We start from the raw sequence: 25,691 nt of genomic DNA, 5'->3' as shown, positions 1-25,691 counted from the left end.
ATGAGTGCAGTTAGAGAAATAACTACATTGAGAACTATCCTAACAATGTGAATGAATGAGGAAAGTAGAAAGCCTGTCTAGAGTACAGGCAGGGTTGGGGTGGGGAGGAAGGAGATTTGGGACATTGGTGATGGGAATGCTGCACTGGTGAATGGGGGGGGGGGTGTTCTTTACATGTCTTTTTTTCCTTTTTTAACACTATGGTTTGCAATAGTGTTACTGAAAGGGTAGCATGCATATCACTTTACCTCTTTTCAGCACCTAGTTCTTGCCCAGAGTGATTATTCCCAACTATCACTGTCACAGTGGTCCCTTCTCTGCCTAACTGCACTTTCCCACTGTTTGTGCCACACTTCTTACCATGGACTGGCCCTCCAGGACCTTGCCTCAACTGTCTTGAGAATTAGTACCAAACTATCTTTTATGTCTTATGTCCCACCAGTGAGTCGGATCTTCCTACGTTAATCACTCTTTTTCTGACTCATTTTGCTCCACAAAATACTCTCCATAATCATCCATGTAGAGACACATTTCATGACTTCATTTTCCCTACCCACTGTGTAATACTCTATGAATAATAGATGTAAGATCACTTCTTTATCCACTCATCTGTTCTCAGGCACTTGGGTTGTTTCCAGGTTCCGGCTACTGTGAATAGTGCTGCAATGAACATAGGAATTCAGAGGGCTTTGTGGCACTGATTTGTGGCCCTCCAGTATATTTCCAGGAATATTGCTGGGCCAATGGGAGTTCAATTTCTAACTTTTCAAGGAATATCCATACTGTTGAGAGTTTTCATCATGAATGTGTGCTAACTTGTCACATTATTTCTCTATATATTAATATTATTTTTATTTTATTGAGATGATAGATGCTAATTAACTTGCAATATGTTATGCCATCTTGGACTCCTGGGATGAATTCTACTTGGACAGGGTATATGACCTTTTTGGTGTGGGTTACACCTGATAGTGCTCAGGGTATACTCCTGGCTTGCATTCAGAGATCATTCCTGGAAGCGCTTGGGGAATCATATGATAACCCAGGACAGCTGTGTGCAAGGCAAATGCCCAACCTGCTGTGCTATTGCTCCAGCCCTTTATGGCCTTTTTTTATTTCTTTTTTGGTTTTTGGGTCACACCCGGCAGCACACAAGGGCTACTCCTGGCTCTATGCTCAGAAATCACCTCTGGCGGGCTCGGGGGACCATATGGGATGCCGGGATTCGAACCACTGTCCTTCTGCATGCAAGGCAAACGCCTTACCGCTGTGCTATCTCTCCAGCCCCAACCTTTATGGCCTTTTTGATGAATAGTTGGATTCTGCTTGCTATTATTTTCTTGAGGATCTTTGCATCTGTGTTCATCAATGACATTGGCCTATAATTCTCTTTTTTAGTGGTATCTTTGTCTGCTTTTGGTATGTTAGCTTCCTAAAAACTGTTTAGGAGTGTTTATGTTTCTTAAGTTTCCTGGAAGACTCTGAAAAGGATTGGCAATAGATCCTCTTTAAAGATTTGAAAGAATTCACTAATGAATCTAGCTGGGGAAGATTTCTGATTACCATTTCAATTTTCTCAATCGTGAGATGACTGTTCAGGTACTCCAACTCATCTTGTTTCAACTGTAGGAAGTTTTAGGAGTCAGACTTTATCCATTTCTTCTAGGTTTTCTCATTTTGTGGCATGAAGATTATCGAAGTCATATCTGATGACCCTTCCTCCTGGCCTGCTTTTGGCTCCTTTTTGAGTACACTGCTTTTTTTCTTTTTTCTTTTGTTTTTGGACCAAACCCAGTGACACTCCTGGGTTACTTCTGGCAGGCTTGGGGGACCATATGGGATGCCAGGGATCGAACTGAGGTCTGTCCTGGGTCAGCCGTGTACAAGGGAAATAAATGCACTATCACTCCAGCCCCGAATATACTGCTTTTTAAAAAGCTGGCTGGAGTGAAAGTGCATCCAATAGGCATTTGCCTTGCAAGTGCCTGCCCAATGTTCAAGCCCTGGCACTCCATATGGTCCAGAAAAACCACCAGGAGTAATTTCTGAATGCAGCGTCAAGAGCTACGACCCCGTGAGTATCAACAGGTATGTGCCCAAAACAAACAATTCTTCATATGGTGCACATGAAATGTGCATTTAAGTGTACCTGAAATAAATTTATGATGAAGTTTTAAAATAGTTTCTACACAGTAAATATTACTTCTAAATCTCTCTAGTCAAGACTTCTCACTGTGGCATAAACATATACTCACACACACTCTGGAGTTCTGACCAGAAAAGAGAATAATGGCAATGGCTTGGCAGTGCTAGCTGGAGTTTCAGAGACTGCCAACAAGTTTCTGGTACTATTCTCTAAAACATAAATCCTTCTGATAGGCTGCAGATCCAGGAAATCTCAATTTAAGTCCTGGTTAAGCCACTTATAAAGTAGTGTACATATAATCCATGTCTCTAAGCCTAGTTTCCTCATCTATAAACTGTACATAAAACCATCAGACAACTGAATCACTGTGAAGCTTAGGGACAATGAACAACTGAGCCCAGTTTGACAGGCACCAAACTGGAAGTTAGCATATGAGCACTGTTATTATTGTTATTGAGCCTGGATTAAATCATCACAGAATAATAAGATTTACGTAACAATGATCCCTTATTTAAATTAAACCAGCATACTTATATAGCCTGTGGGACAGTAAAATATACTCCCCAAATATTTTTTTAAAAAGGAAAGGGAATACTACAAGCAAGGCATTTGTCTTGCATGCTGCTTTGGTGGCTATGGCTCTGGCTCAAATCCTTGGCACCACAGATCATCCCACTTACCACCAGAACAGTCCCTGAGTACAGAGCCTAGAGTAGTCCCTGAGCACAGCTCGGTATGGTCCTCAAATACAACCCTACTTCCCCAAACAAAAAGAAATAAATTAAAGGCACTGCCTACATGTTGACTAATAAGCAAAAACCTCGAAAAATGTTATGCAATTTATCCAGGAAAAACAAGAAAACACACTGTTATTTTTGGAAAAAAAAATCTATTTTTCATTGTTTAGTTCAACCTAAATATATGAATTTTGTTGTTAGAAGTAAAAAAATTTATGAAAAGAAAGGAAAATACAGGTGGAAGGAAGGGAAGAAGGTTGGGAAGGAGGGAGGGAGAGAGAGAGAGCAGGGAGAGAGAACAGATGGGGAAGAAGGAAATGAGGAGGATAAAGAAGAATGAGGGAAAAGGTTATTAAATAGCCAAGAACCAGAATTAAACATGTAGTTTCTTGAAGGAAACTGGCAAATGATCCTATTGACTACCTTAAAAGAACACAGAATCCATTCTTTAAATTGGAATTGAACTTACCCATGCCTGTGGATCAAGCTGAAGCAAGACAAACACTCTTCTCTGCTGAGGAGTCCTTCCAAAGCTGTGGAATAAACTGGCCTTTTCTATTTAAAATCATTCCTCTAGCGCTTATCAGTTAGTCTGATAGGAAGGCAGCAAGCAAGATTAGAGAGAGAAAAAGAAAAAGTCGAGGGGAAAAAACACATGCAGTTATGGATCCTGTCTTTACACCAGAACTCCCTGGTTCTAACCTGAAGCTGCTGAGAGCTGTCGTTGAGATTATCCTCCCTTCGGCGGGCCTCCTCCAGCATCTGCGCGCTCTTCTTTTTTTCCACCTGCTCCTTGTGCTTCAGATTTGCTACTTTCTTATTCTGGTCTTTCACTTGCCTATTGATAGGAGAAGAAAAAGAAAGTTCTTCATATATAGGCATTGAAAAGAATGTGTCTCTATTCAGACTTCAACAATTGACACCAAGAACAGCTGAAAGACAACAAAGAATTGTTGCTGAAATACTGTTTCTAACACCTTGAAATAGTTTCTTACCAATGGCAGCAGAATGCCAACAATGAAGTATCAGAAATATATATTTTAGCATGTACTTAATAAAATATACAAACAAGCAAATGCAAGTATAGTGTAAAAGAACAGGAAAAAACAAACAAAAATCTTTTGTTAAAAATAAGAAAAGTGAGGGCCGAAATGATAGTAGCAAGGGTAGGTAATTGTCTTACATGCAGCTGACCTGGCATGATCCCCAGACTCCATATGGTCCCCCTGAGTCCAGTTAAAAGTGATCTCTGGGGGCCGGCGAGGTGGCGCTAGAGGTAAGGTGTCTGCCTTGCAAGCACTAGCCAAGGAAAGATAGCGGCCACGGTTCGATCCCCCGGCGTCCCATATGGTCCCCCCAAGCCAGGGACAATTTCTGAGCACTTAGCCAGGAGTAACCCCTGAACATCAAACAGGTGTGGCTCGAAAAAAAAAAAAAAAGTGATCTCTGAGCACAGAGTCAGGAGTAAGCCTTGAGTATCTCTGAGTGTTGCTCAGCTTCCCTCCACTATGTGGAAAACTGTCTCCTAACAACAATAATATGAATTAGTAGAATACCTGATTAAAAAATTTTATAATAGGGGCCGGTGAGGTGGCGCTAGAGGTAAGGTGTCTGCCTTGCAAGCGCTAGCGTAGGACGAACTGCGGCTCGATCCCCCGGTGTCCCATATGGTCCCCCCAAGCCAGGGGTGAATTCTGAGCACATAGCCAGGAGGAACCCCTGAGCTTCAGGAGGAACTCCTGAGCGTCAAACGGGTGTGGCCCAAAAACCAAAAAAAAAATTTTTTTTGTAATACAATTTTTAACTATTATTCTTTTCAACATTCAAAAATATGATATATGTATGTGGTATATGTGTATATGTGAAAATATACATATATATGAACTATGTACTGCTTAAGCACAGAAACATCAACTTATAAAACTCTTTATGTGTCTCTTCCTATGCTAAATCACTACCTCTGAAAGGAATGACACAGGTCCTAAATTTGGACTTAAAACTTTCTTTCCTGTTATAGTTTTGCTTTATCTGTGTTTTTCATTCAGTTTGTAGGATTTCTAAATTCATATATTAAGTTTACTAATAAAAGGTTTTTATTATTTATTGCATGTTAACCCTGTTGTAAGCAATTTTTTCAAAATACCTAATGACTGTATAATAATGAACTATAAGAATATACTCTAATGTCCTTTAATGGGTAAATGATTAAACAAACTGTGGTGATTGCATACTATAAATATTTTCAGTAATTAAAAAAGCTCAAAATAAAAAAAAACTCAAAATATTTTAAATACTAAATAAAACCCTAAATGAATGTTGCAGTGGTCCTCAAACTTTTTTTTTTCTTGGGGGGGGGGTCACACCTGGCGGCGCTCAGGGGTTAATCTTGGCTTTCTGCTCAGAAATCACTCCTGGCAGGCATGGAGGACCACATGAGATTCCGGGATTCGAATCATGGTTGGTCCTAGGTCAGCCGCTGGCAAGGCAAACACCCCACCGCTGTACTATCTCTCCAGCCCCAAAAATACCCCCTTTTTTTTTTTTTTGGTTTTTGGGTTATACACAGCTGCGTTCAGGGGTTACTCCTGGCTCTATTCTCAGAAATTGCTCCTGGCAGGCTCGGGGGACATGTGGGATGCCAGGATTCGAACCACCGCTCTTCTGCATGCAAGGCAAATGTCCTGCCTCCATGCTATCTCTTTGGCCTGGGTCCTCAAACTTTTTAAACCAGTTTACTGTCCCTCAGACTGTTGGAGGGCTGGACTATAGTAAAAATAAAAACTATGAACAAATTCCTATGCACACTGCATATATCTTAATTTGAAGTGAAGAAATAAAATGGGAACAAATACAATATGTGGCCCGTGGGCCGGAGTCTGAGGACCACCAGTCTAGAGAATAGGTTGTGTTTTTTAAAATAATGTTTTGAGATGCACTGATCAACAAATGTAGTTTTCTTGTCCCCTTTACCACTGATTAAATATCCCCTCCTCACCACCCCACCACCTGCCATTGGAATATTTATCTATTCTTATCTGCCCAAAATTCTGAATGAAGGGTTGGGAACACAGTCTAGAGACTAGCATATATACTTTGGATGTGGAAATCCTGAAGTTGATTGCCCAACACCACCTGGCCTCAGAGTACCATGTGCAGTGGACCTCAAGCACTGTGGGGTATGGCCATAAGCCACAATCAAAAGAAGCTCTGTTGAGTAAACAAAGAACTGACTAACATGTTTTTTGAGTCTTTCTGATACTAAACAAATTTTATCATAAAATAAACCCTTAATTTTGCCTCCACATAAAATTCTTTATTTCCTTTCAGCTCACAATGCATACATAAATTTTATTTTACAAAACAGTATTTGGGAACTGGAGTGATAGTACAGCAGGCAGGCTAGGTGCTTGCTTTACATGTGGCTGACCCAGGTTCAATGTCTTACAATTCATATGGTCTCCTAAGTCCACCAGCAGTGATCCCTGAGCGCAGAGCCAGGAGTAACCTGAGCATGGCTGCATGCGGGCTTCCTCCCACTGAAATTGTATTTGGATAGCTTCCTATAGGAAAGTTTCTCAGAATATGAAGATGTTGACAGAAATATAGCTGTAAGAGACTGGAAGATGGTGCAAAGGGCTGAAGCATTCTTTTCATGAAGGAAGACTGGGTTCAATTCCCAGTATGACTGCAGGGTCCTTCCAGCACCAATCTGAAGAGGCCCTTTAGCACCTCAGTGAGGCCCAATAATGAAAACAGTAGCAAAACTGTTGAGGTTTTTGAAAGCTCTTTATGAGGTTTGGAAAACATACAATTTTGGGGGGTGATGTGGATATGAAGCTACCTGAATAGAAACAAAGAAAATAATACTTTCTAAATGCTTCTTTGGTACAGAATTTTAATTCTTCAGAATAAAACAAGAAGTCAAGGGCACAGTAAATGAGATGAAGGAGTCATTCTCTGTTAGAAGAGCATAGAGAAGATGGCAGCAGACACATTTGAAATAGCTATAAAAAGGTTCAGCTACAGATGATACATACAACGAAAGTAGTTTCCTCTGGAATAAGAGAAAAGGAAGCAATGTTCATATCTGATTCTCCTTAAGTAAAAGAGTATAGTGTTCTGTGCTGGTGTTTATTAAATTGATAAGCAAACCTATCAACTAAAGAAAAAAAACACAGACCATTGAATTAGGAAAGACAAAGAAATGGAACAACATCTTTGATTTTATGAAGCAAACTTACTTTTCTCACAATTAAATTTGCACAATATTGGTTTATTATATGTAAACTTTTGCTATTTGATGATGAAAATTTATTGATTTGTACATTCTTTTCACCTCGCATCTATGAATTATTCCAGATGATGCTGGCAATTGCTAATGCCTGCCTAGTAGCCTCGTTATTGGGAGGATTATAACACATAAAATTAAAAAACTAAAACCACTTGACTATTTTTTGTTTTTAGGGTTTTTTTTTTGGCCACACCCAGCAGCACTCAGGGGTCACTCCTGGCTGGGACCAGAGAGATAGCATGGAGGTAAGGCGTTTGCCTTTCATGCAGAAGGACGGTGGTTCGAATCCCGGCATCCCATATGGTCCCCTGTGCCTGCCAGGGGCGATTTCTGAGCTTAGAGCCAGGAGTAACCCCTGAGCATTGCCAGGTGTGACCCCCTCCAAAAGAAAAAGAAAAGAAATCATTTCTGCCTCAAGGGACCATATGGAAAGCCAGGAATTGAACCTGAGTCCATCCTGGGTCCATGCATGTAAGGCAAAACACCCTATCACTGTGCTACCGCTCCGGCCCCATTGATAGAAGATAAACATAATAGCCAAAATTTGATCACATCAAAGTCAATCACTTGATACTTTTATCATAATTATGTAGGTCTGAGTGACTTTTTATTCAACATTATCACCATCTCAGAAGTTAGGGCCAGTTTAGTTTCAGATGAGGATACAGTTTGGTTTTAGAAAATAAAAAATCCATTGCTCTTCTCTGATCTCAACCTCACCTCAGTTGCATATAATAGCTTTTAAATATGTTTATTTTGCTATTTAATATATTAGTCATTGAATTTCAATGATGTTTAATGATTCTACCACTTTAACAGAGAACTGATAAAATGATAAGTGAGAAATAAAGAATATCTGTTGGGAGATGACCAAAGGGAATATTCTGCATGTGGGGGCCCCAGGTTTGATTTTTGGCATTAAATGATCTCCCAAACACTGCAAAACTTATAGACTTCTGAAATAGCAGGTGGGGGCCCCAAAACATAAGATAACCAAGCTGAACACAGAGCATAGTCCTAAATATGTATGTATGTTACACAAATATGTATAAGCAAGAAACATACTATCATTAAAAGGGGGAGGAATGGACAGAGACAGAGCAAGGGTTAAGTAGTTGTTGCCTCTTATGCAAATTTGCCCTCCTGACCCTTGATAGTCTATCTGGAGAGGGAACCCTTGAGCAGAGATAAAAGCAGTTCCTGGCACAACCAGCCATGATCCACATCACCCCCTGCACAAAAGGGAAAAATGAGTTTCCTTCTTCTCTCCAATATTCTCTGGTTCCAAAATTTTCTATGATGAATAGAAATTTTAATTTTTTTAAATTATGCTTAAAATTAAACATGCTTACATCTCAGAACATGGTCTTCATCTAGATTTTCACCACACCAGAGAGAAAGTCAGGAAAAATGACATTTTGCTCCTTATACATTTGATCTTTAAATTTTCATTTCTCAATTGATTTTTTCATACTTTCAACTATATTTAATTTTGTTTTATGGTTATTCTACATTTTTACTTTATAAATACATAACTGAGGACTGAAGCGATATTACAGCAGCAGGGCACTTGCCTTGCACATGACTGACCTGGGTTGGATCCCAGATACCTCAGGTGGTACCACCGAGAATGCCTGCCCGGAGTGATCCTTGAGAGCAGAGGCAGCATTAAGCCCTGAACATTGTCAGGAGTGGTACCAAAACTAATAATAACTGAATATGATAATAACATTATTTTATCTATGCGAGATAAATAAGACATTTATAAAAAAAATTGTGGTAGGACTAAATCAGTCTCTTCCTATGGTTCTTTCCTCTCTCACCTTCCTGAATTATGCAAGCATATACACATGAAAACACATGAAGACTGCAGCATGTATGGTTCATAAGTAATTAGAGCACGTGAATGAATACACACGACTTCCTTGCCTCATTGATATCCTTCCAGTATTATGTCAAAGGGAAAGGACACGAAAGGAGTCATATCAAGACAGAGCTAAAAGTAAAATATGGAAAATTCTTGAGTCAATATTTAGAAATAAATATTAAGACAGTTTGTGAAATAGATTTTCTTCTTTTCACGTATAAGTAGATCAATATGAAATTTCACTTAAATCCATATTCACAAAATATTGTGAATACTTTCTGTAAAATATATTTACTGGGTCAACAAAAAAGGATTTAATGGTTTTAGTAGATTGTTTTGTTTTTGTTTTTGTTTTTGGAGGTGGCCACACCCAGCGGCGCTCTGGAGTTAATTCTGACTTTGCATTCGGAAATCTCTTCTGGCAGGCTCAGGGGACCATATAGGATGCCTGGGATTGAATCTGGATCTATCCAGGCAAGTAGCATGCAAGGCAAACACCCAACAGCTCTGCTATCACTCTGGCCCCAATATAGACTTTTTTTTTTTAACTTGGAGGGATCTTGAGCTTGAATTAATTTGCTTTAAATTCTAAGTGAACTTATACCTATTGTTATTATTATTATTATTCAAGCTGAAAAGAGAGATGAGAGATAATACACTGACTTCAAATTGTCAATAAATTCCTAATCATTATAATCAATGAAAATAAAACTGTTCCCTTTCTCACACAGAAATGAACAAATTAAAGTATAAGAAAAGCAAAAATGGTAAAGGAAAAAGTTTAATCTCTACTGGTCCTGTCATATAAGGTTTAAGAAAATGTGATCCATATGACCCAGCAATCCTGCTTTTGGCATCTATCCCCAGGACAGAAAAACTGAACCAAAAGGATGTGTGCACGCTGCTATTCATCACAACATTCAGTACAATAGTTAAGAGTTGGAATCAACTTAGGTGTCCAACAACAGATGAGCGGATCAGGAAGATGTGGTACCGATATACAGTGGAATTTTACATAGCTATAAGGAATGATTGCAATCATGCAACTTGATGTAACATGGATGAAATGGAAAATATTATGCTAAATGAAGTAAGCCAAAAGAAGGAGGATAAATAACGTTGTCATTTATATGCGGCATTTAGAATAATGCATAAAGAAAGGCAATGGTTTAAAAGGGATTATCAAGGGGCCAGAGCGGTGGTGCAAGCATTAAGGCATCTGCCTTGCCAGGACTAGCCTAGGATGGACTGCGGTTCAATCCCCCAGCATCCTATATGGTCCCCCAAGCCAGGAGCAATTTCTGAGTGCATAGCCAGGAGTAATCCCTGAGCGTCACCGGGTGTAGCGCCCCCAGAAAAGGGGGAGGGAATTTGTCAAGAACACTCCAGGAACCAGAGTATAGTGAGGAGAAGAAAAGAAGAAGAAACATAAATATGAAAGAATAGGTACCAGGGGTCAAGAAATCTCAGTTGCATTGGTGATATTAAGAAAGAACAGAACTAGAGGCCGGTGAGGTGGCGCTAGAGGAAGATGTCTGCCTTGCAAGCGCTGGCCAAGGAAGGACCGCGGTTCGATCCCCCAGCGTCCCATAGGGTTCCCCCAAGCCAGGGGCAATTTCTGAGCGCTTAGCCAGGAGTAACCCCTGAGCATCCAATGGGTGTGGCCCCCCCCAAAAAAACAAAAAACAAAAACAAAAGAAAGAACAGAACTAAATATCCAAGCCAGAGTCAACAACAATAAAATCATGAGAGCCAAAGTTTACCAATCAAAATTCAAAATGGGGCTGGGGTCACCAGTGGTGGTTCGGATGCACTCTGGGAACATTGGTGGAGGGACTGTGACACTGGTGGTGGAACTGGTCCTCAAACATGGTATGAAATCCAACTATGAACAACTCTGTAAATCACAATGACTTAAAATGAAAATTTAAAAAAAAGAATGTGAACCATCCTCTTCCCATTGTGATCCACAAACTCACACCATCAACATCTCAGGAGTTTGTTAAAAGGAATGCCTTTTCAGGTGCTTATCTACTAACTCAGACGTCTATTTACAAGATCCCAGACACTATAAATGCACACAAAAGTGGAAGCTGCGTTAAGCTGGATGAGTTAAACACATGGTTATGCCAGGCAGAATCTGTCCCTATTTATTTTTATCTCATTCTTTTAGTCTTTCACTCTTTTTTTTTGTTTTGTTTTTTGTTTTTGTTTTTGGGCCACACCCGGCGGTGCTCAGGGGTTCCTCCTGGCTGTCTGCTCAGAAATAGCTCCTGGCAGGCACGGGGGACCATATGGGACACTGGGATTCGAACCAACCACCTTTGGTCCTGGATAGGCTGCTTGCAAGGCAAACACCGCTGTGATATCTCTCTGGGCCCTAGTCTTTCACTCTTAAGTTTTTACGTTGAATTTTTGTTTCTTTAGGGCTTTTTGTTGTTGTTGTTGTCGTCAGTTTGATGTTTGTTTTTGCTAAACCAGACTTATTCAGGGCTTCCTCCTAGCTCTGAACACAGGAATTACTCCTTAGAGTGCTTGAGGGACTATATGGAATGACAAGAGATTGAGTCTACAGCTGTGTGCAAGACAAATACTCCACTCAATGTACTCTCTCTCCAACCTCTTAAATTCTAATTTTTAGTAAATCGTTAAATGATAACTATTACTGAGTCTAAACATACCTATACCATGTTAACTTGCTTCCCACATTAATCTGTTTTCCTATCTTATTAGTTATTAAGTTGCCTTCAGAAAAATGAAAAAAACATAGGTTTTGTTTGCTTGTTTTATCCATATCCAATGGTATTCAGGATTCATTCTTGGGTCTGTATTCAGGAATCACTCCTGGCATGACTTGAGAGATCAGACATGATGCATGGGACCAAACCTGGGCTAAGCATGTACAAGGCAAGAGCCCCACTCACTGTCCTATTTGTCTGGCCTCTTAAAGAACATGTTCAATATATTCACAATTCTGTTTATAATTCCTCATTATACAGAGATATTTATTATGTAGTACTTTGTGGGGGGGGTTGGGCCACACCCGGTGACACTCAGGGGTTACTCCTGGCTCTTGCTCAGAAATCGCTGTTTGGGGGACCATATAGGACCATATAGGATGCCGGGATCGGGGCCGGGCGGTGGCGCTGGAGGTAAGGTGCCTGCCTTGCCTGCGCTAGCCTAGGACGGACCGCGGTTCGATCCCCCGGCGTCCCATATGGTCCCCCAAGAAGCCAGGAGCAACTTCTGAGCGCATAGCCAGGAGTAACCCCTGAGCGTCACAGGGTGTGGCCCAAAAAAAAAAAAAACAAAACAAAACAAGGTCCATCCCGGATCAGCTGCATGTAAGGCAAATGCCCTATCACTGCGCTACAGCTCCGGTCCATTAACTCCCGTTCTATTAAGAAAGTATCAATATTTTTGTCAGAGACTACATTTTTGAATTTTAGCTCTACCGAACAGAAACAAAGTGGTAAAGTAGCATGTTACTTTGCCATAAAAACTCTCACACATATTTGAGGGAAACATCACAATGTTACCTCTGTTAAGTTTACAAAAATACTAAAATAGCCATCTCACTCACAGATCTTTGCATTTTTTAAAGAACCTAAGTTTAATTAGAGCAAAGGAGATAAATCAGGAGTCAGGTGTGCATGTCCTACATATGTAACTCCACACCCCCAAACATCAAATCTATCAAAGCCCACCAAACATCACCAATGTAGCCCTAGGTGTCCCCAAGTACTAATGCGTCCTGGTGATTGCCTTCACTGCATCATAGCCAGGTCTTAGCATTGATCTATCAGGCCTGGCTGGCCAAACGTTATGGGAATGGCTCCCAGACCACTTGAGTCTGGCTTGAGACCTCGCCTAAAAAGTTTAGTTATGGGGCCAGAGAGAGAGATAGTACAGTGAGTACGACCCCCTTGTCTTGCATGCAGCTGACCCAGGTTCTATCCCTGGCATCCCAGGTGGTTCTCCCAATCACTGAAGGAGTGATTCCTGCATGCAGAGCCAGGAGTATCCACTAAGTGTTACCAGTGTGGCTTCAAAACAGAGTGTAGTTAGACAGTAAGTTTTAAAACACACTAATTAAATGAAAAAAATATTGCTATGGCATTATTTATTATATAGAAACATCTAAACTATAATTAAATTAAAACCGCATTAAAATACAGCTCAAAAATTGAGTGGCCTGAGCAATAGTACAGCAGGTATTTTGCCTTGCATGCGGCCAAACTGGGTTCGATTCCTGAGTACAGAGCCAGGAGTAATCCATGAGCACAGTGGGTGTGAGCGCTCCCCCAATAAAAAGGAAAATTGGACTTTATAATACATATAGTATATAATAAAACATAAATTAATAAAAATGATATATTGCACAGGTTCCGAAAAACTCCCTTTCCCTACCTTCTTTAGAAGTCACATTCAGCTGACAAGTAAATTTTCGTCATACTATCTAAATAATTAAAATTGGCATAATAATAATTTTATCTGGGGATGTGACTCAGTAATAGAGTAGACATTGCATTATTAATAAGGGCTTGGATTCCTTTATCAATAGGGTAAATAAAACAAACAAACAAACCACCAAGATCACATTATACTTGCTGAGTTTCAAAGAAAGTGAGACAAAAAAAATAGTAGTTTGGAATGGGATAGACTCTTTGATCTCTTTCTACCTTGAGTTATTATTTGCACAAATGGTTGCAACCAATTTTTGTGTATTGACTTTGTGTCCGGCCACTCAGCTGTAGTGGTTAACTGTTTCTAGTTTTGCGGACTCTTAGGCTCTTCAATGTATATCATCATGGCATCTGCAAATAGAGATCATTTGACTCGCTCTTTTCATATTGGGGTCCTTTGATTTCCTTTACTTGCCCAACTGCTGTTGCTAGGACTTTTAATAGTATGCTAAATAAGAGTAAAGACAAAAGACATTGTTGCCTTATGCCTGATCTCAGTAGGAATGTTTTCAGTTTTTCACCAATTAAGAATAATATTGGCTATTTTTAACTAAGGATATTTATTCTTATCTTACTTAGGAATTGTGACTGAGAACTAATTATAAGAATACAATTATAATTATAAGAATACACTATACAATTATATTGGCTATGGGCTTTTTTTTTTTTTTTTTTAACTTTCATAAGGAAGGTTCCTTCCACACCTTTTTGCTTGGGTCTTTTCAAATGCTTCCTCTGCATTAATTGATATGATCAGATAGTTCAGGTTTTTTTTGTTTTTTGTTTGTCTGTTTGTTTGTTTTTGTTGGCTTGTTTTTGATTTTTCGGCCACACTTGGTGATGCTCAGGCTATGCTCCTGGCTATGAGCTCAGAAATCACTCCTTGCTTGGGGGACCATATGGGACGCCAGGGGATCGAACTGTGGTCCGATCCGGTCCTTGCGCCACCGCTCCGGCCCCATGATCAGATAGTTTTTATCTTTCCTTTTAGTGATGTGCTGTATGATGTTGGGCACCATACCATGCTGTCCAATTTCTTCGGCCCTGGAAAGAATTTAATTATTTCCATTTTCTCAATGTGAAGTCAACGGTTTGTTTGTTTTTTTTTTCAAGAAATATTTCAAATAACCAGTATAGTTCTAATTTTATGTAAAACAGTTTAATGTAAAAATTCAATATACAAATTCAAACACTGAATTATGAGCGTAGTTTATAGTCCACTGCCATTATAAACATTTAACACATTATACCTTTGCTTTTCATTCTCTGAAATATCATCTGACTTGCATTCTTCTCCCATCTCAATTCAAAACCAAAATTGAAGGGATCAATTTTCACTATCTTTTTAAAAGCTTAACATATAACTTAAGTCATTGTTAATATAAAATCTACAAAATGAAAATTTTAATACCTAGACCAAATAGCATCTTAACATCTATGCTAACTTAATAATGTATTCTGTGACCAGTGGTAGCAGATACCTGGAGAATAATTATTTTTAAGAGTAATTTCTGGGGTCGAAGAGCTAGCACAGCAGTAAGGCATTTGCCCTGTACGTGGCTGACCAAGGAAAAACCTAGGTTTGATTCCCAGCATCCCATACCTTGCCAGGAGTGATTTCTGAGCACAAAGCCAGGAGTAACCCCTGTGCATTGCTGGGTGTGGCCCAAAAATAAATCAATCAATGCATACATAAATAAATAAACTTCTAAAAAATAAAAAAGTAGTTTCATGTTAATCAAAGAAAAGAAGTAAAGAGAAAGTAAGTAGGTATTTTTTCCTGCCTACCTAAGACAAATCAAGTTCCTTAATCCCAGTTAGATATTTCAAATCAAATGTTTGCAGAAACTTCTATCGATGTCTTTGCTATTGTGCACTAAAATGTCAACCCAGATAAGAGTCAGATGGTTAAAATAATACATACTGACGAAGAAAATGCCAAAGTGGATAAACCATCACTCCAGCTCACTTGTTTATGCAAATAAACCAAGTTACCTTATAGAGCTGTTAGCTGCTAGTTATGATGATTGAATTTCTCGTGCTTTTCCCCACAGGTAGTTATAAATTCTGAGATGTTAAATTCATTTATATGAGAAAACAGAAACTACAGGATAAAAGGAAGTTTTCTGTGAAAGTATAACCCAGAGCAAAGCAGCCAATTGCTTTAGAGTTGGTGACTCATGCCTCATTTCTTGTCATTTTTGTTATATGCTCAACATGTTTTTATAAATATAAGTGACAAAGTAATAGGTTTGAAAGAAAACAGTCCTTTTACTGTAATATCCTGAACTTTTAACTTGTCTCTTGTACCTGTGCCAATACGACACCCTCAGAGGGTCTTTAACAGAGGCAAAGTTTGCGAGACTATTATTACAAAGCCAATGAAAGATTTTCATAAGTTTGAAAAAGAACTGGTTCAAGGAAATAAAAAATTATTTGTGAGTATACTTAAATAAGAAAAAATCTAATCCAAAATGTTTATGTTAGCTAGTGTTTAAAATCGCCTTACAGTCAAAACTTCCACTGTGGATCACCAGTCTCACTACCACCTAGAACTTTTTGAAATGCAAAAGCCCAGGCCCTCTCCAGACATACCAAATCAGAATCACAGTTTAATACACTCCCGATTTGTGCGATAAAGAAGCTGTTATAATTTACCTTACCAGACAAATTATACCCAATAACTAAAAAAGTTATATTGCAGTGATTTACTTGAACTGTCATATAAAATAAAAAAGACAAAACTCCGTAAGTAATTTACTCAATACTGAAAGAATATTTCACATAGGTTAGAAATGCTGAAGAAACAGCAATGACCAATTAAGAATAATATGATTAACTCAACCCCTATTCCCATCTCCCTATAAGGTAAAGACATATTGTGATCTGTGTCATCTTTCTTGACCTCACAAAGCAATAAAGAAAAAAAAGGAATGGGAAATAAAGTATGTGGTTAACATCAAATCAGAATAGAAGCCACGTTTTGTTTTGTTTTGTTTTGTTTTGTTTTGTTTTGGTTTGGTTTGGTTTGGTTTGGTTTGGTTTGGTTTGGCTCTGGGTCACACCCAGCGGCACTCAGTGTTACTCCTGGCTCTGCACTCAGAAATCGCTCCTGGCAAGCATGGGGGATCATGTGGGGTGCAGGGATTTGAACCACAGTCCATCCTGGATCGGATGCTTGCAAGGCAAACACCTGTCCACTGTGATATATCTCTGGCCCCTAAAAGCCACATTTTATCTTGTTTCTGTCCTAGGAAGTTCTTTTTTCTGTTTGTTTGTTTGTTTGTTTTGGTTTTGGGGCCACACTTGCCGTCTCTCAGGGGTTACTCCTAGCTCTCTGCTCAGAAATTACTGCTGGCACACTCAAGGGATGATATGGAATCCTGGGGATTGAACATACACATGTCAGCCACGTACAAGGCAAATGCCCTAGCCACTGTACTATTGCTCTGGCCCTGGTTCTAGGAAGTTACTATTACCCTGAGCAAATTTCCTAACTTCTGAATCACAATTTTCTAATTACCAAGATGAGAAATAGAATCTATTTCAGTTTTTATGATCTGAAGAAAAATGTACAAGGGGCAGTGTAGCAGCTAGGTTCTTCAGGTAAAATACATGCCATCTAGTTAAATTTGGATAAGTGGCATAACAGCGTAAACACATCGCAATATTGATAGAATTTTTTTTGTTTTTGTTTTTTTTTTTTTTGGTTTTTGGGTCACAGCCGGCAGTACACAGGGGTTATCCCTGGCTCTACACTCAGAAATCGCTCCTGGCAGGCTCAGGGGACCATATAGGATGCCAGGATTCAAATTACCGTCCTTCTATATGCAAGGCAAACGCCTTACCTCCATGCTATCTCTCTGGCCCCACAATATTTATAGCATATTAATACTAAGCATATACTATCAGCATCTCTTATATATATCTCTAATATATATATATAAATATAGCAAACAAATGCTAACAATAATCATCCAGCAAACCCACAAAACCTCAAATATTGACTATCTGTAAAGTTAGCCTTTCCACACTTTTCTATTAAATTTACAACCTTAATTCATTTATAAAATGCCAAAAATTCTGACTGATTTATAAAATCACATTTACTATTTTCTAATATGTAAGAGTATAATACTCATATTTTGGAGAAAAGTTAGGTAGAGAAGCACAATTTTAGGTCCAAATAATCATCAATGTACCATTCAAAACAGTAAAAAGAGAATCTAAGCTCTGATTGCATAATACCTACAAAGCCACTAGGCAACATTATTGCTTGAAAGGAAAGTAAGAAAATAAGATTTGGAATACTAAGGGTTCTTAAGAAAACCAAAGGAGCAAAGATAAGTGAAAGTAAAAACACACAATAAACATGGCGACTTTTTTTAAGAGCATAAACTCTTGCACTTAAATCAAACTCTTCATAAGCAGATTTTACAGTATGAGAAATACCCTTGGATCAACTAAGTCTTGAACAAATGGATAAAATAGCAAGAAAATAAAGTAGAAGGGCAGTAGTAGTTAAATCTCATGCCCTGTATAGACTCTGGCTTGATTCCAGCACAACATGCTCCGCTCAACATCACTGGATACAGTACTGAAAATTGGAAGCACCACCAGGATAACCCAAGTATTTTCAGCATCAAAAGACCTGAACAGCAGTGATCCTAAGGCACTTGATAGCATTGAACTATCAACCCTGTTGGCCAAGAAAAGCCAGGAGAATCCCTGGGACACTCTGATCACTGTTAGAAAGCCTCCACACATTCACCAAAAGAAAAAGAAACAAAATCACCAAGCCATTAAAACACCATTAAATTTATTTCTATGAATTATATCATAAGTTATGAGAAATTTTAGTGATTAAAATAGTTTCTTAATAAGATCAGTCAATAATTTAAAAAACTGTACTGTATTTTCAAAATGTGTATAGAAAGTGTAAGTTTAACTAAGTCAGATTTTAGATAACACTACTAAATCCTGTAATCATATTAGACAAGAGACTATAGCAATAGGAATGTATTAAATAATGAAACATTCATCATACATCAATATCATGCTTCTGGTTTCAAAAAAAGTTGGTAGTAAATATTCCAAAGATTCCAAACAACAATGTAAAAAAAAAAAAAAAAAAAAAAAAAAAAGACAGCAGGATTCCCTGTCTCAGCCACCATGTTTGCAGAAAAAATGGCCTCCAAGCTCTACCACATTAATTTCCAAAAGAAATTAATGGCCACCAAAACTTCTTAAGGTGACCAGTCCTTGCTGATACCTCTGTAGTACTCTCAAAAAATTAAGGGAAAGGGGTACAAAAGGGAAAACAGATTCTAGTTTCTACATGAACTACAGCAGCCCAACACCACAACCTACACCCTCTGACAGATACAACCCAGCTCCAGGACTTAACTTTGTCCAACTTCAAAGCCACAGAATTTGTTCCACATATATATAACGCCTGGACCAGCAGTTGCCATATTTTACAGTTATGTCTGTCCAGCAGTATCACAGGAAATTGATAGGAAAACTATCTAGAAATCTACAAAACTCAGTGACCCTAAATAGTAACACAAAAGGTTCAACCAGCACTAAACACAATCCAGTAAATCTTTAGACAAAACTTTAATAGCACCATTGAGAGATATAACAATCATTTCAACTTGACCCTAAGTTGTTCTAAATTTTGATAATTAAATTAGCCTATGTGTTGTGACAAACAATACATTTGTGTCTGCATGGAAGCAGGCTAAAGTGGTGAGTGGGAAATTGGAGACACTGGTGAACAGAAGGTCACATTGTGGTGGGATTGGTGTTTGAACATTTAATGCCTGCAAGGATTGTATTATGAGCAACTTGGTAAATCACAGTTCAGCAACAGTCACTTAAATACATTCGATTTGTCTATACCTTAGAATGAGAATAAAGAATTTCTTATGGGGCCCAACTTTTAAATGCCCTATCTTTTAGAGTACACTATGAAATAATTAAAAAATGGGGCTAGAGAAATAGCACAGAGGTAGGGTGTTTGCCTTGTATGCAGAAGGATGGTGGTTCGAATCCTAGCATCCAATATGGTCCCCCGAGCCTGCCAGGAGCAATTTCTGAGCATAGAACCAGGAGTAACCCCTGAGCACTGCTGGGTGTGACCCAACCCCCCCAAAAAAAGCAAAAACAAAACCTATACATGTCTTCCTTTCTTCCTTTCTTTTCTTCCTTCCTTCCTTCCTTTCTTGCTTTCTTTTTTCTTTCTTCCTTTCTTTCTCTATCTATCTATCTATCTATCTATCTATCTATCTATCTACCTATCATCTATCTATCTATCTATCTATCTATCTATCTATCATCTATCTGGAAAGATAGTACAAAAGGTAAGGTGCTTTTCTTCACATGTAGCTGATCCACATTAAATACCTGGGGCCACATATTGTTCCCCCAGCACTGAAAAGAATGATTCCCAAACACAGAGCCAGGAGTAAGCACTGAGCAGTTTGTATTTTGCAAACAAAATACAAACCAAGTCAAAATAAGTATTTTTCTATATGCATATATATGAATAAAGAATGCACTACATTTTGTATTTTCATCCCTAGATAGAACTTTTTTTTTGGGGGGGGAGAATTTAAGGGGGGCTATACTAGGTAGCACTCAAGGGTTACTCCTGGCTCTATGCTCAGAAATCGCTCCTGGCAGGCAGGAACCATATGGGACGTTGGGATTTGAACCACCGACCTTCTGCATGCAAGGCAAACATCTTACCTCCATGCTATCTCTCCAGCCCCAGACATTCTCCAACATTCTTGGAGATAATGTCATTGAATAAGAAAATAAAGACAATTAGATGGATGGACAAAGAGTATGAATTCTCAGCATTACACTAAAATTATTCTGCTCTGTACTAAACAGAAAGAAGAGAGGATGGAAGAAAAGAGAGAATGGCAAGCTAGAGAATAAACAAATCAATTTATCTAAACGTAAGGGCTGGAGCAAAAATGCATTAGCGAGGGTACTGGCCTTGCATGAGGCTGATTCTGGTTCATTCTCAGCACTCCATATGATCCCATGAGCCCACAGAAATGATCCCCAAGCAGAGTCAGAACACAGTCTTGGTGCAAGCAGGGTGTGAGTCCAAACCAAAATATGTAGATCTAAACTGAAAATGTTTAATGAGGACACTGAAATATAGTTGTTACAGTTAATCATCACTATTAACAGAAAACAGGTGGCAAAAAAAATAATACCAATGGAATAATGCAGACATGCTGGAGGTTAGTACGACATTAGAATACTTCTATGCATGAAACTTTACCACAAATAGTTTTGTACATTATAGTCCTACAATAAAAACTGAGGGGGGTGGGGCCCGGAGAGATAGCACAGCGGTGTTTGCCTTGCAAGCAGCCGATCCAGGACCAAAGGTGGTTGGTTTGAATCCCGGTGTCCCATATGGTCCCCCGTGCCTGCCAGGAGCTATTTCTGAGCAGACAGCCAGGAGTAACCCCTGAGCACCGCCGGGTGTGACCCAAAAACCAAAAAAAAAAAAAACAAAAAACAAAACAAAACAAAAAAACTGGGGGGAACTAAAACAAGAGCTCAAGAATCACATACATAAACATCCAATATTATCTCAAACTATCAACAGGACATAGAAAAGAACACACATATTTTTGTTTTCTTAATTTGGAACACACAAAGTGGGAATACTCAGGCGCTAATTTCCACTTGCTGCTCAGGGGTTGATCCCAGTGTTGCTTGTAGAACTATGCAAAACAGAAAAATCAAACTGTGGTTCCTAATGCAAAGTATGCGCTCATTTTGTTTTTTGTTTTGTTTTAACTATTTTTCCAGCCCAGGAAAAAATAATTAAATGATGTCTTTTCCACTTTTTATGTAGAAAGATTATATTGCATTAACTCAATATAATGTGTAGAGGCACTTTTTACAGACTATAGCCCAAATTACCTATACCACAGAGAAAAAACAAAACCTGCATTATTTTGCATTCCAAGGATAGTTCAATAGTACTGCCAGAGGAATTTAGATCATGGGAAAACACTGGAAAATATTATTAAACTGGTCAATAATATAATTTATGTATGGGAAAGCCAATGGACGAGACTAGAAGGATTAAAACTGATAAATGGGAAAGAATAAAGACAAGATTTTGCCATAAAGAGACAAGGGCAGGGCCATTCATTCCACTGACAGGTGTGAAAAAGAAATTAAAAGTAAACTGACAGAATGAAGACTTTTCTGAGTTCAAGCTGTATTTGCTTAGTGAAGGAGAGATCAGATGCAAAGAGAGAAGGAAGAGGGAAATGCAAAGCGATAACCTCCCTATTACTAGACTAGCATAAGTAATTCTGAGATGATTTTTTTAAATCACATTTCATGCAAGTTATATGTTCATAATTAACTCAAAGGCAAGGTTTTTATTTTTTTAGAAATATCAGTTAGAGCTCTTCTCAATTTAGAACAATTATTGAAAGTAAGCTGAGCAAGAGAACCTTTTCCCAAGGATAGCCTCATCAGCCTATCAATAATAGCACCTGAATAAATGATCAAAATTTCACAAAAAGAGTATGTCTTTATTTATTTATTTATATGGTTTTTGGGTCACACTCGGAAGCTCTCAGGGGTTCCTCCTGGCTCTACACTCAGAAATCGCTCCTGGCAGGCTAGGGGAACCACATGGGATGCCAAGATTCAAACCAACGTCCTTCTGCATGCAAGGCAACCCTACTCTCATGCTACCTTTCCGGCCCCCTGTCTTCTTTATTTTTAAATATAAATAACCTGACAGTGAGATTATACTTTGACCTACCTATTAATATTGATATAAAGAATAGTATAAAGATCCTGATAATGTAGGACACAAAACTATCATGCTACAATGCACTAGATCAGGGGTCTTCAAACTATGGCCCAAGGGCCACATGCAGCCGGCTGAGGACATTTATCCTGCCTGCTAGGTGTTTTTGTAACCACTGCCTGTCCTGCTTAGGGCAGGCCCGCAGTGCACATGTGTGAGAAATGTGCTGCACTCTCCAGCTCCCTCCTCCTCTGTCTCTTTACTCCTCCCTCTCTGTCTCGGGCAGGAGTCCTCAAACTACAGTCTATGGGCGACTATCGTTCACAGTTTTACTGCACATGCAACCATCTCCAGCTTGATATTCGATACATGACATTCAGAACAACACCTAGTAAAATCCTGGCAACCTTGGAGCACTTCTGGGTGGCCTGAGTGATCCATGGCTATTTAGCACCTGAGCACTGTACCCCCAGACCCTTGCATAGAGCTATCAAGCTGACTGACCAAAAATCCTTGGAAAGAGGGTCCCCCAGGTTTTGTGAGCACCACTTAAGATTCCTCTCATCAGGGAAGCAAAGGAACAAACGAAGAATAAAAAGAAAATATAATAATTTCTTTCCTAGCTAGCTAACCAGAAAGGAGTCATACGATTTAGTTCATCACTATCATAACAAATTGTCCTGTGTAACCAAACCCATATTCGAGCTATGAGAATCAAAAGCATAGGTGGTTTTCTAGCCAGTAAATGCAGACGGTGTTTATTACTATTTGACAAGATGCTATATTTGAATGAACTGTCAGAAATTTTCACACCTTAATTTATCTTGCCACAGTCAAACAAAATGACAACATAAAATTTAAGATTTTTTAAAAAAAACAGGATTCTGATTAGTTTTCTGAAATTTCTTACTGATTTAGTTATAAATGAAGACATAAGTTATTTAGTGAGCTCTATATTTCTGCTATTTAACTGAATAGTAGAAATAATACATCTCGGGGCCGGAGAGATAGCATAGCCATATTTGCCTTGCAAGCAGCCATTCCAGGTTGGTTCGAATCCCTGCGTCCCATACAGTCCCCTGTGCATGCCAGGAGCTATTTCTGAGCAGATAGCCAGGAGTAACCCCTGAGCACGGCCAGGTGTGGCCCAAACCCCCCCCCCCCGAAAGAAATAATACATCTCAAAAATAATACATTCAAAGGTATCACAAAAGATGTATAAACACTAATTCAAAGAAATATTTGCACCCTTATATTCAAAGGAGGATCATGCATTAAGCCTAAATATTTTACTACATCTTTATTTTAGTTCAGGCATACTGACCTTGAGGTGAGACTGAAGAAAACAGCAAATCCAGGAAGGAAATGTGAAAGAGAAAGTTAGAAAGAATTAATAAGAACAATGTTCTAAAATATTATTCATAGACATAGAAAAAACATAAAGCAAAGGATTAGAGAAGAGGAAGAAGTCACATAGGCTCTATTACAGGCACGAAAACCTGATGATTTCAGATTTTTAACCCTCAACAAGCGGATGTTCAAATTAGATTACACCATCTGTCTTTCTGTAAATTTCTAAAATAAATTTAATCAAAAATGTATCTTTTCCTAGGACAAGAATAAAAAAAATCTCTTAAAACAATATGAAAACAAGGGAAAGGTTAGCTATATCCCCAACCCCTTCCCTTTTAAGGAGCTCATTGTTATTTCACAACTTTAGTTTCACGCATAGCTGAAACTGCCTCATACATACCCACATTATAATTGATTGCTCCTTCCTCAACCTAGCCCATTTTCTTGGACCCAAGTTATCCATGAGTAAAAGTAAATAATTGACACTTAAAGTTATTCTGGAGAATGCAGCACTTGTATTTTAAAGAATTTGAAAGTGTTCACAAATATAACAACTAAAACCAATATTTCTTATTCCAAATCTACCAAACTCTACCTCAAATGGTGCAATCTTAAAGCAATAATGAACAGGAACACACAGTGCTATGAAGAGCAATTCATTTCCAACACTGCCCTGCATTAATAAGATGCAATACAGCCATGCTCAATACTACCTATATAGTCTGACACTCCAATGGTTCATTATTGCTTTCCAAAATAACAGCAGTTTTCCCTTTTGAAGAGTTCATCAATTTCACTGAAATTAGTACTGTACCCCCAAGTAGATGGCTATGCCATCCAGATTTCTTTAGGATCTAATTTTTCTTCAAGAGGTTTATTTCTTGAAAGTAAGCACCACTTCACTTTGCAATTCAACATTTCCTGGTGTTTCAGTACTTAAAACCAAAGTTTTAAAATGTCTGTCTAAGAATGATAGAAGTGGGCCAGGGAATAGACAGTACAGCAGGTAAGGTGCTGGTCTGGAATGTGGCCAACCTGGATTAGATCCTAGGTATCACCTATAACTTCCTGAGCACCATCAGGAGTGATACGTGAGCACAAAAACATGAGTAAGCCATGAATACCACTAGGGTACAGGTCAAAAAAATAAACAATGGTAACTAAATAAATAATAAATGGTATGGGAGAAAACATTTTTTATCCCCATTAAGTGGGAGTAAAGAACCAAAATAACTTTCACAAGTAGAAATAGAAAGAAAAAAAAAAAAAAGACTCACACTATCACACTATCCCACAGAAAATAATTGGTGGGTCCAGGATGAGAATATCATCTGATATTCCTTGTATGTTCACTGATGAATAAATATTCCAAAGAGAATCAGTAAAAATCTAGAATCTCTAACAGATATAAAACAGTATAGATTGTAATATATAAGAACAAAAGAAGGCCAATGTCCAAATGACTAAACTCAATTATCTTTTTAATTTTTGTTGCTTATGATAGAAGTCAGATAAAATACACCTAAGTTAATAATGACACCAATAGAAATTTCCTATAAATTCATGGCTATATATAAGACCATTAAATCTATTTTTTAATTTAAAAAAAGATTATTCCTGACAACACTAAGCAAATGATATTACTTTTCATTTTTACCTACTTACTATTTATGGGTCATATTTCATTTTATAATAAAACTATACCTAATAGTGAGTTAAGTTTAAGAGGTAAAAAAAAAAAGTGAGCTGAGGCCAGAGAGATAGCATGGAGGAAGGGTGTTTGCCTTGCATGCAGAAGGATAGTGGTTCAAATCCTGGCATCCCATATCCCCCGAGACTGCCAGGAGCGATTTCTGAGCATAGAGCCAGGAGTAACCCCTGAGCGCAGCCGGGTATGACCCAAAAACCAAAAAAAATGTGGGCTGGAGAAATAGTACAGGGGAGTAAGGCATTTGCCTTGCAATCAATTGACCTCAGATCAATCTGCAGCAATATAGGGTTCAAATCCCCAAGCACTCAGAAGAC

General features: G+C 38.5%; 1 protein-coding gene across 4 annotated transcripts in view; it reads right to left on the bottom strand.

Annotated features, from left to right (window-relative positions):
• The window catches only part of ERC1 (ELKS/RAB6-interacting/CAST family member 1), a 434,994-nt gene that overhangs the window by 261,110 nt on the left and 148,193 nt on the right, over positions 1-25,691 (bottom strand). For all 4 annotated transcript variants that reach the window (XR_007500261.1, XR_007500262.1, XM_049783202.1 and 1 more), the window contains one exon: positions 3,586-3,721. Coding sequence is in view for 2 of the 4 variants with exons in the window: in XM_049783202.1 (XP_049639159.1) it covers positions 3,586-3,721 (136 nt within the window). In the remaining 2 variants the exon portion in view is untranslated. The remainder of the gene's footprint in view (positions 1-3,585; positions 3,722-25,691) is intronic.

This window comes from Suncus etruscus, chromosome 11 (genome assembly GCF_024139225.1).
Source record: "Suncus etruscus isolate mSunEtr1 chromosome 11, mSunEtr1.pri.cur, whole genome shotgun sequence".
Classification (NCBI taxonomy): domain Eukaryota; kingdom Metazoa; phylum Chordata; class Mammalia; order Eulipotyphla; family Soricidae; genus Suncus; species Suncus etruscus.
Note: the sequence above shows the minus strand (reverse complement) of the source record. Positions and strands in the feature narration are given on the sequence as shown.